Source organism: Anthonomus grandis, chromosome 6 (assembly GCF_022605725.1).
Source record: "Anthonomus grandis grandis chromosome 6, icAntGran1.3, whole genome shotgun sequence".
In the NCBI taxonomy this organism is placed as follows: domain Eukaryota; kingdom Metazoa; phylum Arthropoda; class Insecta; order Coleoptera; family Curculionidae; genus Anthonomus; species Anthonomus grandis.
The window spans coordinates 34,930,029-34,947,709 of record NC_065551.1 but is presented as its reverse complement, the minus strand read 5'-3'; the positions used below and the strand labels follow the sequence as shown (position 1 = coordinate 34,947,709).

General features: G+C 30.9%; 1 protein-coding gene across 6 annotated transcripts in view; it reads right to left on the bottom strand.

The window, feature by feature from the left end:
* LOC126737822 (neurobeachin) overlaps window positions 1-17,681 on the bottom strand; it is a 529,789-nt gene that overhangs the window by 428,084 nt on the left and 84,024 nt on the right. For all 6 annotated transcript variants that reach the window (XM_050442884.1, XM_050442885.1, XM_050442880.1 and 3 more), the window contains exon 2: window positions 1,866-1,970. In XM_050442884.1, the coding sequence (XP_050298841.1) occupies window positions 1,866-1,970 (105 nt within the window). The remainder of the gene's footprint in view (window positions 1-1,865; window positions 1,971-17,681) is intronic.

Below are 17,681 nucleotides of genomic sequence, written 5' to 3'. Positions count from 1 at the left end.
TGTACTTCTATGTATTATTATTGCAAAAGGGTGATTTTTACGTCAATGTATTTTATGAATAAATAAATAAGTAAATAAACAATTACACCTATTGTAAATGTGTGAAATAATAAACAACAATTTTTTTCGTACTTTTTATGTTAGTAATATCAAAGTACGATTAAAAAGCAATGGAATTTCTTTGGGAAGTGATAAGAGAAAAGTCTTATTTATTATTTAATTTTTTTGCATAGGTATAATCAAGAAGTTAATCATGATTAAGTGCTACTATACTATTACATACATGCTAATAAATGACTGAATGTTTACAAAGCCAACAGGTACTCTGTCCATCCAGTTCTTTTTATCCAGGAGCTTTTTACTTTGGAGAAATGTCTGAGGAAGTTTTTTTTTTTTGGGCAGTGTATTTAAGGTTCTTGGATGCTTTAAATAGAAAAAAAAATTGATAGAATAGAAAAAGAAATTGTATATTGATTTTTTTTTTAAGCAGTGTAGCTGAGCTATTACTTCTAGGCAGTTGATATTTTTTACTCATGCTAATATATTTTTGTTTAAATAATTAAGAAATTTGGTATTTTTCGAAAAGCAGTGTAATTGAACTGTTTCTTCCAGGCATTTGGCATTTTGTGACAAAAACTAAGTTTTCTTTTTTTTAAATAATTCAAAAATTTAAATTTTTTGTTGAGTAGTGTAATTAAAGTATTTCTTCCAAGCATTTGGAATTTTTCTAGAAAAACTTTTTTTTTTATTAATTTAAAGTTTTTTTATTTTGTTGATGACCCTTGATTTATTTTTTTTATGAATTTTTAAAATTAGGTCTAAATAATTCTTGAACTTTTTTTTTTTAAAAATCATGATTTAAAAAATATTAGACCAGGCATTTGGCATTTTGTGACAAAAACAAGTTTTTTTTTTAATAATTCAAAAATTTGAATTTTTTGTTGAGTAGTGTAATTAAAGTATTTCTTCCAAGCATTTGGAATTTTTCTAGAAAAACTATTTTTTTTTCATTAATTCAAATTTTTTTTAATTTTTTTAGGCCAATTAACTCTTCGTCACAAATTTAACTGTATTGAAATGAATATGAATTTACTGTACTACATTTACATCTGATTATTTTATCTCCTTAATTATTCAAAGAAATCGAACTTTTATGTGAACCAATTAACGTTAATTATACACCATACGAACGTCACATCAGGTTTTTTATTAAAAAACCTACTTCAGCATCACATATCTCTTCTCATTTAAATACAAAAAAAATATATATATACCCCTAACTGGCAGCGAAAAATAAACATTTCAAAAAATTTACATGAAAAATCACCGACGCATTAGGCAATTTCTCTCGTAACGTCGTTCTGCTTAGGTGGCGAGATCTGCAAGTTAAAATTTATGTCGGGTCATAAAACACTTAAGTGAATGCACACAGTCTGCGACAAGGTTTAATAATAAGCGAAGATAAATGGACCCGAAATGATACGGCCGTAGTGTACTAATGACGATTAATTTAATCAGTGCGGGAATATTTGTTTTTGCACTCCGGTATTTCGGCAGCCATCTAGGTGGCATATTTCAAAACGCGAACTAAGGTTCTTAGAGCTGAAAAGGGTGAAAACTATATGAATAAATAAATTGACTGTAAGAAACACTTGGGCCCATTATTATTTATTTAATATAGCGACCTTGCCGACCGAACCGAGATCCAGGAACCCATTATATTTGGGTTTAAAGAGAGTGGATGAGACTAGTCTTTCGAGTTTAGCCATACGTAATAAGTACCTTATATAATTTGATAATTATTTTATGTCATTATATAAGTTTGTTTGTGAAGTATCGTGTTTTATTTTGCTTACATGACTCACCTGTAAATTGGGTGGACAGTGATCAAGTAGTTCTAGCATGTGTCGGATGTTTTGGGCGTCCTGGATGACGAAGTTTAGTTCCATGTCGAATTCACCACCCACAAGCTGAAACAAGTTTTTTTCAATTAATTTAAAAAAAAATTATAATTAAATGATGCAATTTTTACACATTTCTTGACAATATAGACCTAAAAAATTACTATTAAATGATACTTATAATTAAGACCAATAGTCAAAAGGAATCGTATCACTAATGAATACAAGAATTGATTCGAACATTCAAATGGATTAAGAATTCTAGGCATTTGGAGCCAAATTCGGGAGTAACCACAACTGCCTGGAATAACAAATAAAATAAAATCATGGATCAAGAACTTCAGGCAATTGAACCCACGTCCTGGAATTCGGAAATAAAAATGAGACAGTTCAACTACGTTGAATCAAAAAATAATCTACACAGTAGAAGATAATTGGATGAATTATGGTTTTTATTACAGGAGCGCCTGGACTACTTAAATTTTTTATTTAAAAAATGAAAACACAAGTTTGAGGAAACTTTTGATAGTCGCTGGAATTCGCCATATTCTGTCTCTTTTTAACTTGTAATAAATTTATTGATTGGTTATCGGCAAGGCGTAAACCAGTGCGTGTCAAACCTTTTTTTATTAATGAAATAATTAATAATATTTAATATATACAGGATCTTAAAAAAATAAATTGCCTTATAAGTGAACTTAAAAAAAAATCTCAATTAATTATTTTTAATGGAAAATTTATGGGTTTGATATAATGGCCTCTCGAACGGGCCAATAGAACTTTTCACAAATCTCAAATTCAAATTCCACTAAAGGTTTATTTTTTTGATTTAATTAATTTAATTACAATGTTTAAATTTAAGTTGATTATTTTAAATTAAGTCTTCAAAATATGATCAATTCATGCTTTATCAGGAATTTTGTTTTGTACAATTTTTATATTGCTAGTCCAGAAATTATCGCAAGAATTCATAGAATTAATTTTTAAAAAATACTCTAAAAGCCTGAAATATTTGAAATATAACTTTAATTAAATGGAAAGAATTCAAAATGGCTTCGAATAATAATTATTCTCTTTTTATTAAAATAAAATAAAAATACAGACTCAGGCTACTCTGACATTCAACCGACGTGCAAAGTAATTAGGTTTGAAAAAAAAATTACAATTATAATGGAAAGAATACACGAAACAATGTAAGAATTAACTTTTTTTCACAGGGTCTATTCTCTATAGTGACTTCTTTGCTCTGATAGTTCCATCAACCATGCATATCAATAAATATAGTCATAATATTATATTCCCAATTAAACAATTAAGAAAATTCATATATAAAAAAAGCATAATTCTCTCAAGGTACCCAGACATGTTAAATTTCTCTTACGATCACAATTAATTAGGACAAAGTAAGTAGATGAAGACTTTGGTTTTTCCTTATATTTTCTTCTGTCCTAATAAATCCGCTATTTAGCCATCTTTAGCGTAAACTCGTATTTTTATATTTATTTCTCAAATTACTCTATAAAAATAATATGTAACCTTTCCTTTTTTAATATACTTCAAAGTCAATGTTGGCGCCAAAATTACAAAGTATTTCCGATAAATAATTAGAATATTGCAGTTCTCAAAAGTGTAAATTATTCGCATTCTAGTTTGTTTGTCATTATTTCTGGTTTTTCTTCTATAATTATGTTCCTATGCATTCAATTTAATAATTTTTTCTGTTCTGTTATTTAAATGCTTATTAAAGAAAAACTCATTTTTATAGGCGAATGGGTTTATTTAATACCTATGATACTCATATACTTAATAATGCATTAACAATATTTACCCTATTATAATTAAGACGTAATAATTTACGAAAATTACAAATGATATTAAATGCAATGAACCTGTGAAATATGAGAAAGTTTAATTTATTTTTAATTTAGCTCTTATTTGTAGAGGGCGTTATCGAAATAAAAAAAAAATAAAATAGAACAAAATCATGGATCAAGAATTCCAGGCAGTTGGACCCAATTTGGGAAATAACCACAACTGCCTAGAATAACACATAAAATAAAATCATGGATTAAGAATTCCAGGCAGTTGGAACCAAATTCGGGAATAACCACAACTGCCTGGAATAACAAATAAAATAAAATAATGGATAAAGAATTTCAGGCAATTGAACCCACGTCCTGGAATTCGAAAATAAAAATGATTCAGTTCAACTACGTGGAATGAAAAAATAATCCACATAGTAGAAGATGGATGAATGAAGGTTTTTACCTTTGAAATTGAACCAATTGAACCTTTTCTTTTTTAAATATACATCAAAGGTTTAATTCAATATTGCCGCTAAAATTACAAAGTATTTCCGATAAATATTACATTAGAGTATTGCAGTTCTCAAAAGTGTCAGTTTTTTGCATTTTAATTTGTCGTTATTAGAAAAACTAATTTTTATAGGCGAATGGGTTTATTTAATACCAATGATACTAATATACTTAATAATGCATTAATAATATTTACGCTATTTATTATAATTAAGGCGTAATAATTTACGAAAATTACAAGCGATTTTAAATGCAATAAGCCTCATTTGTAATGTAGAGAATAAAATAAGTAGTATTAAAATATTAAAAATAATAAGATACTAACAGGGTGAAAAAATCTTGCAAACATTGTTGTTTTACATTCAATAATATAGAAGTGTCCAATATTTCACAGGGTTAATTTTCAAGTATTTTTTGAGTAAAAAGGTTTCTATCAATGTGTGGCCTAAAGTGCTTGGTTTTCAAGATACAGGGTCAAAGATTTATTTCTGTTTCTAACGGCATAATTTTCTAACTAATGCCGAAAAAAACAAAATAAAACAAAATTATGGATCAATAATTCGAGGCAGTTGGAACCAAATTCGAAAATAACCACAACTGCCTAGAATAACAAATAAAATAAAATAATGGATAAAGAATTTTAGGCAATTGAACCCACGTCCTGGAATTCGAAAATAAAAATGAGACAGTTCAACTACCTGGAATCAAAAAATAATCCACACAGTAGAAGATAATTGGATGAAATATGGTTTTTATTACAGGAGCGCTTGGACTACTTATATTTTTTATTTAAAAAATGAAAACACAAGTTTGAGGAAACTTTTGATAGTCACTGGAATTCGCCATATTCTTTCTCTTTTTAACTTGTAATAAATGTATTGATTGGTAATCGGCAGGGTGTAAACCAGTGCGTGTCAAACCTTTTTTTATTAATGAAATAATTAATAATATTTAAAAAAATGAATTGCCTTATAAGTGAATAAAAAAAAATCTCAATTGATTACATTTAATGGAAAATTTATGGGAATGACTATAAGTATGCAATATTTCAATCAAAATGGAACTTAATGGCCTCTCGAACGGGGCAATAGAACTTTCCACCATCGGTCGAGAATAAACGACGAGGTGCCGATAAGTCAAAGTTCATCCCGACTATTAAAGGGATGCATTTATTAGCATTAACAAGTTGGATTATTTGTTACCGGAAATCGCTTCAGGAAGGAACCGGGTTACCCGGTCAAATTTTAATCGTTTATTTCGGCATTAAGTAGGCCAAAGGATTGATTTAATGTTTTCAAACTTTGTCCAATTTTTTTATTGCAAGTCCAGAAAATATCACAAGAATTCATAAATAAATAATTTTAAAAAAAATACTCTAAAAGCCTGAAATATTTAAAACATAACCATAATAAAATGGAAAGAATTTATGATGGCTTCGAATAATAATTATTATCATTTTATTTAAATAAAATTAAAACTAATAAATAAAAAGGATTGAATTTAATGTTAATATCTTTCAATTATTTGAAATTTTAGTTGGTACCAAATGTGCTGGAAGTCTTAAGGCTAAGAGAGCAAGAAACCCAAGTTCCAATCCCACCAGAGGTTTAATTTTTATTATTTAATTAATTACTTGATTTTCAGGTTTTAGATAAGAGAACATTTCATAATTAGGATTTTGTTAAACCTAAACCTCAAAAATCCCTTTTTTCCTAGAACTTCCAATAAAACAACTAATTGTTTCATTAAACACAAAGACTTTTTGTACTCACTTAGGGCTCCATAAGCCTTAAAATTATAAAAGTTCCTCAAAAAATTAACTTTTTTTAACGTCTAAATTAACTGAAACTTTCTTTAAAAATGACCGGATAATAAAGAGGCACAAATTAGCCGTGGCATTAACAGGATTAGCAGGCGAGACTGATGTTTAACTTCTCGTTAAGCGTCTCCAAAGGGGGAGTAATTAGCCTGTTTTTTTTTTTTGAATCTTGGAATAATAAATTTGGTCACTTTTGCATTCAGGGTTAATGCAAAAGTGACCAAATTTATTTATTTTTATTTTATTTTTCATGTGTGACTATTGCTATTTCAGGAACTATAGAGCAGACGATACGAGGGCGGATAAATTAGAAAAAAATTTGACAATTTTGATTCTTTTACAGCGCTGCAAAATGTTTTTTAGTCCGTGAGTTACAGGGTGATTTATAAAAAACACCAAATTTTATTTTAATTGTTATTTGATTTTGAAAATTTGCTTTTAATTACAAAGTCTTATAATTTTTAGTGCTCGACAAAACTTCACCTTTAATTTTTTTTTATGACGTTTGGTATCTTGGCAACGGCTATCAACTTTTTTTTTAAAATACGGACCTGCATTTTTTATAATTTATTTTAAAAGCTTTTTTTTATTCTCTTTAAAATGACGTATCTCATTCATACGTTTTCCAACGTTTCGACGTATTAATAACAATCATCAGAAATTTTTTTCCTTAATGCGGTAAACGGGGCAATATTGTAAAGGTAAATATTGAACCTGATAGGCTGAATAACTTCTACTGTACCATAAGTAGATCAGATGCATCAGATCCTATTTAGGTAATTAATATTTTTTCTAAATTGAAACTTGTCTTAGGGCCGTAGTGGCGTAGTGACACATTTCCGGACATAAGTTCCTATACTCAAATGGATTCTACTGTTGCACTGAACAACCCCCAGAAGTTTGATTTCATAGTTCTGAAACACCTTGTATAAACATACAACTCAATCAAATAATGGCAAACTGAGAGCCTAAAAAAACAACATAATATATATCCAAGAAATTCAAAACAATTTTTAAATAATAAAAATACTTCTTACTCATTCTATGTCTTTACTACAGTATGAAAATCTCGCAGTTTGAAACTCATCTAATTTGCAGATGATTACTAGCAATTTTGTCTGTTTATGTTGATGCTAATAAATTACATGTATAATTGTATAATTCAACGAAAAGTATTCAACTGTCTGGAATGACCAAATAAATGATTCTAGCTATACAGAAATATGATTTAAATCAAGTCCAACTTCCTGTAAAAAAATAAATAAATCAACATATACAAAATTGACTATAGTAGCTTTTAAGCATTAATGGCGACTTCAGATAGAATTACATCCATTGTGGGCCCAAGAGAGCTTAAAGTGGTAAGCGAACGATTAAACCTTAGGGCAACCACCCAATTACCCTTTATAGAATCCCCACTTTGACGCAACCTCTCGAAACCTCTACGGGACACTTCGATTTCCACGTTTCACTCGAGCTCACTCCCAGATGCAAATCGCAAACGTTACACAGAATAAATATACGGAATTACGCTTTAACGCCCTTCCGATAATAAATAAAAATTTTATTCCCCATGCGAGTGAATAAAATTAGAAATTGTTAGTTTAGTAAATAACAAATTGGCCCATTTATTATTTAAAGCACTATTAACCCATTCGGCGTCCTGTTTATTACTCATAACTGGGCGTGTTTTATGATGGCCCCCCAGTTGTAAAATTTATCGTTATACAAGCCATTGCACCTGCTATACGAAATTTAAATTAAATGTTCGGTTTTTATCACTGTTTTACTTAGTATAGGATAGCATTCGTCCCTGGAATAAAACATTAATTTCTGAAGCCTTTTTTTATTTATTTCATTTATTTATATTCCAAAAATTTCGTTACATAAATTTTTATAGAAGTACGAAATATGCACCTAAGTACCTTAATAAAAAAAAGAAATCTGCACTATAACCTATTATTTTTTGAGTAATAAAATTATCCTAATAATGGCCTAAAACTATTAAAATTTTCATGAATATAATTCTTGACTTGAGTCTTATATAAGGAGGTGAATTGCCTTTAAGAACATAAAAAACTAAATCAACAATTTTAAAAGAATAATTGGGTAATTTTAAATAAACAACTGTGGCATAAAATGTCAATAATACTTCAAATAATCCTTCTTGCCTAATTATAGGTTTATTAGCAAATCAAAACGTACTTAATATACCCTAAATTATTATGCCCATATTATTTTAATAAATATTTACTTATTAGGGCATTTTTTCAAAGAATGAACAAAAATAAATCTAGAACTTATTTAATATAAATACAGACTATTTAATGGCATATACATAACTATGAAATAAATTGTTATTAATCTAAATGTTCGAAATGACAGTATTTGCGCACATTGGTTACAATTCTTCTTTTAATGTTGTTGAATAAATTGAAACGTTATTGCACGCTTGTCTTATTTTTAAAATTAGGTCCTCTACATTTCAAGGCGTAGTCTAATAAACCTGATTCTTAATAAAACGCCATATAGAAAAATCCATGGGTGTTATATCAGGCGATCTTGCGGGCCAATTTTTACTACCGTTACTACCAAACCAACAAATATTAATATGAATAAAAACTGGCGCGAAGACTTGATATGACTTCTGTCAAAAATATTATTTTGGTTTGGTAACCATGACCACCAACTAAATTGAACAGATAATATCAATTCGATTTATATGCCAAAAACAGGGTCAAAATTCCACTTTTTCACTTTCTACCACATCTCACCTTTAAGGAACATCCTGGATCATAATGAAATTGTACTTTTCTTAATTATTCATAATCTTAAAAAACGTGACAAATAATTTCAATGCGATCGTCAAAGATTCCAGGGACTCAGATGGATTTATATGCCAAAAGAGGGTCAAAAGTCCACTTTTTCACTTTCTACCGCATCTCACCTATCAGGAACATCCTGGATCATAATGAAATTGTACTTTTCTTAATTATTCATAATCTTAAAAAACGTGACAAATAATTTTAATGTGATCGTGAAAGATTCCAGGGACTCAGATGAATTTATATGCCAAAAAGAGGGTCAAAAGTCCATTTTTTCACTTTCTACCGCATCTCACCTGTCAGGAACATCCTGGATCATAATGAAATTGTACTTTTATTAATTATTCATAATCTTAAAAAACGTGACAAATAATTTAAATGCGATCGTCAAAGATTCCAGGGACTCAGATCGATTTATATGCCAAAAAAGGGTCAAAAGTACACTTTTTCACTTTCTACCGCTTCTCACCTGTCAGGAACATCCTGGATCATAATGAAATTGTACTTTTCCTAATTATTCATAACCTTAAAAAACCTAACAAATAATTTTAATGTGATCGTGAAAGATTCCAGAGACTCAGATCGATTTATATGCCAAAAGAGGGTCAAAAGTCCATTTTTTCACTTTCTACCGCATCTCACCTGTCAGGAACATCCTGGATCATAATGAAATTGTACTTTTATTAATTATTCATAACCTTAAAAAACGTAACAAATAATTTCAATGCGATCGTCAAAGATTCCAGGGACTCAGATCGATTTATATGCCAAAAGAGGGTCAAAAGTCCATTTTTTCACTTTCTAGCGCATCTCACCTGTCAGGAACATCCTGAATCATAATGAAATTGTACTTTTCTTAATTATTCATTATCTTAAAAAACGTGACAAATAATTTCAATATGATCATCAAAGATTCCAGGGACTCAGATCGATTTATATGCCAAAAGAGGGTCAAAAGTCCATTTTTTCACTTTCTACCGCATCTCACCTGTCAGGAACATCCTGGATCATAATGAAATTGTACTTTTCTTAATTATTCATTATCTTAAAAAACGTGACAAATAATTTCAATGTGATCGTGAAAGATTCCAGGGACTCAGATCGATTTATATGCCAAAAGAGGGTCAAAAGTCCATTTTTTAATTTTCTACCGCATCTCACCTGTCAGGAACATCCTGGATCATAATGAAATTGTACTTTTCTTAATTATTCATAATCTTAAAAAACGTGACAAATAATTTCAATGCGATCGTCAAAGATTCCAGGGACTCAGATCGATTTATATGCCAAAAGAGGGTCAAAAGTCCATTTTTTAATTTTCTACCGCATCTCACCTGTCAGGAACATCCTGGATCATAATGAAATTGTACTTTTCTTAATTATTCATAATCTTAAAAAACGTGACAAATAATTTCAATGCGATCGTCAAAGATTCCAGGGACTCAGATCGATTTATATGCCAAAAGAGGGTCAAAAGTCCATTTTTTAATTTTCTACCGCATCTCACCTGTCAGGAACATCCTGGATCATAATGAAATTGTACTTTTCTTAATTATTCATAATCTTAAAAAACGTGACAAATAATTTCAATATGATCGTCAAAGATTCCAGGGACTCAGATCGATTTATATGCCAAAAGAGGGTCAAAAGTCCATTTTTTCACTTTCTACCGCATCTCACCTGTCAGGAACATCCTGGATCATAATGAAATTGTACTTTTCTTAATTATTCATTATCTTAAAAAACGTGACAAATAATTTCAATGTGATCGTGAAAGATTCCAGGGACTCAGATCGATTTATATGCCAAAAGAGGGTCAAAAGTCCATTTTTTAATTTTCTACCGCATCTCACCTGTCAGGAACATCCTGGATCATAATGAAATTGTACTTTTCTTAATTATTCATAATCTTAAAAAACGTGACAAATAATTTCAATGCGATCGTCAAAGATTCCAGGGACTCAGATCGATTTATATGCCAAAAGAGGGTCAAAAGTCCATTTTTTAATTTTCTACCGCATCTCACCTGTCAGGAACATCCTGGATCATAATGAAATTGTACTTTTCTTAATTATTCATAATCTTAAAAAACGTGACAAATAATTTCAATGCGATCGTCAAAGATTCCAGGGACTCAGATCGATTTATATGCCAAAAGAGGGTCAAAAGTCCATTTTTTAATTTTCTACCGCATCTCACCTGTCAGGAACATCCTGGATCATAATGAAATTGTACTTTTCTTAATTATTCATAATCTTAAAAAACGTGACAAATAATTTCAATATGATCGTCAAAGATTCCAGGGACTCAGATCGATTTATATGCCAAAAGAGGGTCAAAAGTCCATTTTTTCACTTTCTACCGCATCTCACCTGTCAGGAACATCCTGGATCATAATGAAATTGTACTTTTCTTAATTATTCATTATCTTAAAAAACGTGACAAATAATTTCAATGTGATCGTGAAAGATTCCAGGGACTCAGATCGATTTATATGCCAAAAGAGGGTCAAAAGTCCATTTTTTAATTTTCTACCGCATCTCACCTGTCAGGAACATCCTGGATCATAATGAAATTGTACTTTTCTTAATTATTCATAATCTTAAAAAACGTGACAAATAATTTCAATGCGATCGTCAAAGATTCCAGGGACTCAGATCGATTTATATGCCAAAAGAGGGTCAAAAGTCCATTTTTTAATTTTCTACCGCATCTCACCTGTCAGGAACATCCTGGATCATAATGAAATTGTACTTTTCTTAATTATTCATAATCTTAAAAAACGTGACAAATAATTTCAATGCGATCGTCAAAGATTCCAGGGACTCAGATCGATTTATATGCCAAAAGAGGGTCAAAAGTCCATTTTTTAATTTTCTACCGCATCTCACCTGTCAGGAACATCCTGGATCATAATGAAATTGTACTTTTCTTAATTATTCATAATCTTAAAAAACGTGACAAATAATTTCAATATGATCGTCAAAGATTCCAGGGACTCAGATCGATTTATATGCCAAAAGAGGGTCAAAAGTCCATTTTTTCACTTTCTACCGCATCTCACCTGTCAGGAACATCCTGGATCATAATGAAATTGTACTTTTCTTAATTATTCATTATCTTAAAAAACGTGACAAATAATTTCAATGTGATCGTGAAAGATTCCAGGGACTCAGATCGATTTATATGCCAAAAGAGGGTCAAAAGTCCATTTTTTAATTTTCTACCGCATCTCACCTGTCAGGAACATCCTGGATCATAATGAAATTGTACTTTTCTTAATTATTCATAATCTTAAAAAACGTGACAAATAATTTCAATATGATCGTCAAAGATTCCAGGGACTCAGATCGATTTATATGCCAAAAGAGGGTCAAAAGTCCATTTTTTCACTTTCTACCGCATCTCACCTGTCAGGAACATCCTGGATCATAATGAAATTGTACTTTTCTTAATTATTCATTATCTTAAAAAACGTGACAAATAATTTCAATGCGATCGTCAAAGATTCCAGGGACTCAGATCGATTTATATGCCAAAAGAGGGTCAAAAGTCCATTTTTTCACTTTCTACCGCATCTCACCTGTCAGGAACATCCTGGATCATAATGAAATTGTACTTTTCTTAATTATTCATTATCTTAAAAAACGTGACAAATAATTTCAATGCGATCGTCAAAGATTCCAGGGACTCAGATCGATTTATATGCCAAAAGAGGGTCAAAAGTCCATTTTTTCACTTTCTACCGCATCTCACCTGTCAGGAACATCCTGGATCATAATGAAATTGTACTTTTCTTAATTATTCATTATCTTAAAAAACGTGACAAATAATTTCAATGTGATCGTGAAAGATTCCAGGGACTCAGATCGATTTATATGCCAAAAGAGGGTCAAAAGTCCATTTTTTAATTTTCTACCGCATCTCACCTGTCAGGAACATCCTGGATCATAATGAAATTGTACTTTTCTTAATTATTCATAATCTTAAAAAACGTGACAAATAATTTCAATGCGATCGTCAAAGATTCCAGGGACTCAGATGGATTTATATGCCAAAAGAGGGTCAAAAGTCCACTTTTTCACTTTCTACCGCATCTCACCTATCAGGAACATCCTGGATCATAATGAAATTGTACTTTTCTTAATTATTCATAATCTTAAAAAACGTGACAAATAATTTTAATGTGATCGTGAAAGATTCCAGGGACTCAGATGAATTTATATGCCAAAAAGAGGGTCAAAAGTCCATTTTTTCACTTTCTACCGCATCTCACCTGTCAGGAACATCCTGGATCATAATGAAATTGTACTTTTATTAATTATTCATAATCTTAAAAAACGTGACAAATAATTTAAATGCGATCGTCAAAGATTCCAGGGACTCAGATCGATTTATATGCCAAAAGAGGGTCAAAAGTCCATTTTTTAATTTTCTACCGCATCTCACCTGTCAGGAACATCCTGGATCATAATGAAATTGTACTTTTCCTAATTATTCATAACCTTAAAAAACCTAACAAATAATTTTAATGTGATCGTGAAAGATTCCAGAGACTCAGATCGATTTATATGCCAAAAGAGGGTCAAAAGTCCATTTTTTCACTTTCTACCGCATCTCACCTGTCAGGAACATCCTGGATCATAATGAAATTGTACTTTTATTAATTATTCATAACCTTAAAAAACGTAACAAATAATTTCAATGCGATCGTCAAAGATTCCAGGGACTCAGATCGATTTATATGCCAAAAGAGGGTCAAAAGTCCATTTTTTCACTTTCTAGCGCATCTCACCTGTCAGGAACATCCTGAATCATAATGAAATTGTACTTTTCTTAATTATTCATTATCTTAAAAAACGTGACAAATAATTTCAATGCGATCGTCAAAGATTCCAGGGACTCAGATCGATTTATATGCCAAAAGAGAGTCAAAAGTCCATTTTTTCACTTTCTACCGCATCTCACCTGTCAGGAACATCCTGGATCATAATGAAATTGTACTTTTCTTAATTATTCATTATCTTAAAAAACGTGACAAATAATTTCAATGTGATCGTGAAAGATTCCAGGGACTCAGATCGATTTATATGCCAAAAGAGGGTCAAAAGTCCATTTTTTAATTTTCTACCGCATCTCACCTGTCAGGAACATCCTGGATCATAATGAAATTGTACTTTTCTTAATTATTCATAATCTTAAAAAACGTGACAAATAATTTCAATGCGATCGTCAAAGATTCCAGGGACTCAGATCGATTTATATGCCAAAAGAGGGTCAAAAGTCCATTTTTTAATTTTCTACCGCATCTCACCTGTCAGGAACATCCTGGATCATAATGAAATTGTACTTTTCTTAATTATTCATTATCTTAAAAAACGTGACAAATAATTTCAATGTGATCGTGAAAGATTCCAGGGACTCAGATCGATTTATATGCCAAAAGAGGGTCAAAAGTCCATTTTTTAATTTTCTACCGCATCTCACCTGTCAGGAACATCCTGGATCATAATGAAATTGTACTTTTCTTAATTATTCATAATCTTAAAAAACGTGACAAATAATTTCAATGCGATCGTCAAAGATTCCAGGGACTCAGATCGATTTATATGCCAAAAGAGAGTCAAAAGTCCATTTTTTCACTTTCTACCGCATCTCACCTGTCAGGAACATCCTGGATCATAATGAAATTGTACTTTTATTAATTATTTATAACCTTAAAAAACGTGACAAATAATTTCAATGCGATCGTCAAAGATTCCAGGGACTCAGATCGATTTATATGCCAAAAAAGGGTCAAAAGTCCATTTTTTCACTTTCTACCGCATCTCACCTGTCAGGAACATCCTGGATCATAATGAAATTGTACTTTTCTTATTTATTCATAATCTTAAAAAACGTGACAAATAATTTTAATGTGATCGTGAAAGATTCCAGAGACTTAGATCGATTTATATGCCAAAAGAGGGTCAAAAGTCCATTTTTTCACTTTCTACCGCATCTCACCTTTAAGGAACATCCTGGATCATAATGAAATTGTACTTTTATTAATTATTCATAATCTTAAAAAACGTGACAAATAATTTCAATATGATCGTCAAAGATTCCAGGGACTCAGATCGATTTATATGCCAAAAGAGGGTCAAAAGTCCATTTTTTCACTTTCTACCGCATCTCACCTTTAAGGAACATCCTGGATCATAATGAAATTGTACTTTTATTAATTATTCATAATCTTAAAAAACGTGACAAATAATTTCAATATGATCGTCAAAGATTCCAGGGACTCAGATGGATTTATCTGTCCAAAAGAGGGTCAAAAGTCCACTTTTTCACTTTCTACCGCATCTCACCTGTCAGGAACATTCTGGATCATAATGAAATTGTACTTTTCTTAATTATTCATTATCTTAAAAAACGTGACAAATAATTTCAATGTGATCGTGAAAGATTCCAGGGACTCAGATCGATTTATATGCCAAAAGAGGGTCAAAAGTCCATTTTTTAATTTTCTACCGCATCTCACCTGTCAGGAACATCCTGGATCATAATGAAATTGTACTTTTCTTAATTATTCATAATCTTAAAAAACGTGACAAATAATTTCAATATGATCGTCAAAGATTCCAGGGACTCAGATCGATTTATATGCCAAAAGAGGGTCAAAAGTCCATTTTTTCACTTTCTACCGCATCTCACCTGTCAGGAACATCCTGGATCATAATGAAATTGTACTTTTCTTAATTATTCATTATCTTAAAAAACGTGACAAATAATTTCAATGCGATCGTCAAAGATTCCAGGGACTCAGATCGATTTATATGCCAAAAGAGGGTCAAAAGTCCATTTTTTCACTTTCTACCGCATCTCACCTATCAGGAACATCCTGGATCATAATGAAATTGTACTTTTCTTAATTATTCATAATCTTAAAAAACGTGACAAATAATTTCAATGTGATCGTGAAAGATTCCAGGGACTCAGATCGATTTATATGCCAAAAGAGGGTCAAAAGTCCATTTTTTCACTTTCTACCGCATCTCACCTGTCAGGAACATCCTGGATCATAATGAAATTGTACTTTTCTTATTTATTCATAATCTTAAAAAACGTGACAAATAATTTTAATGTGATCGTGAAAGATTCCAGAGACTCAGATCGATTTATATGCCAAAAGAGGGTCAAAAGTCCATTTTTTCACTTTCTACCGCATCTCACCTTTAAGGAACATCCTGGATCATAATGAAATTGTACTTTTATTAATTATTCATAATCTTAAAAAACGTGACAAATAATTTCAATATGATCGTCAAAGATTCCAGGGACTCAGATGGATTTATCTGTCCAAAAGAGGGTCAAAAGTCCACTTTTTCACTTTCTACCGCATCTCACCTGTCAGGAACATTCTGGATCATAATGAAATTGTACTTTTCTTAATTATTCATTATCTTAAAAAACGTGACAAATAATTTCAATGTGATCGTGAAAGATTCCAGGGACTCAGATCGATTTATATGCCAAAAGAGGGTCAAAAGTCCATTTTTTAATTTTCTACCGCATCTCACCTGTCAGGAACATCCTGGATCATAATGAAATTGTACTTTTCTTAATTATTCATAATCTTAAAAAACGTGACAAATAATTTCAATATGATCGTCAAAGATTCCAGGGACTCAGATCGATTTATATGCCAAAAGAGGGTCAAAAGTCCATTTTTTCACTTTCTACCGCATCTCACCTGTCAGGAACATCCTGGATCATAATGAAATTGTACTTTTCTTAATTATTCATTATCTTAAAAAACGTGACAAATAATTTCAATGCGATCGTCAAAGATTCCAGGGACTCAGATCGATTTATATGCCAAAAGAGGGTCAAAAGTCCATTTTTTCACTTTCTACCGCATCTCACCTGTCAGGAACATCCTGGATCATAATGAAATTGTACTTTTCTTAATTATTCATTATCTTAAAAAACGTGACAAATAATTTCAATATGATCGTGAAAGATTCCAGGGACTCAGATCGATTTATATGCCAAAAGAGGGTCAAAAGTCCATTTTTTAATTTTCTACCGCATCTCACCTGTCAGGAACATCCTGGATCATAATGAAATTGTACTTTTCTTAATTATTCATAATCTTAAAAAACGTGACAAATAATTTCAATATGATCGTCAAAGATTCCAGGGACTCAGATCGATTTATATGCCAAAAGAGGGTCAAAAGTCCATTTTTTCACTTTCTACCGCATCTCACCTGTCAGGAACATCCTGGATCATAATGAAATTGTACTTTTCTTAATTATTCATTATCTTAAAAAACGTGACAAATAATTTCAATGCGATCGTCAAAGATTCCAGGGACTCAGATCGATTTATATGCCAAAAGAGGGTCAAAAGTCCATTTTTTCACTTTCTACCGCATCTCACCTTTAAGGAACATCCTGGATCATAATGAAATTGTACTTTTATTAATTATTCATAATCTTAAAAAACGTGACAAATAATTTCAATATGATCGTCAAAGATTCCAGGGACTCAGATGGATTTATCTGTCCAAAAGAGGGTCAAAAGTCCACTTTTTCACTTTCTACCGCATCTCACCTGTCAGGAACATTCTGGATCATAATGAAATTGTACTTTTCTTAATTATTCATTATCTTAAAAAACGTGACAAATAATTTCAATGTGATCGTGAAAGATTCCAGGGACTCAGATCGATTTATATGCCAAAAGAGGGTCAAAAGTCCATTTTTTAATTTTCTACCGCATCTCACCTGTCAGGAACATCCTGGATCATAATGAAATTGTACTTTTCTTA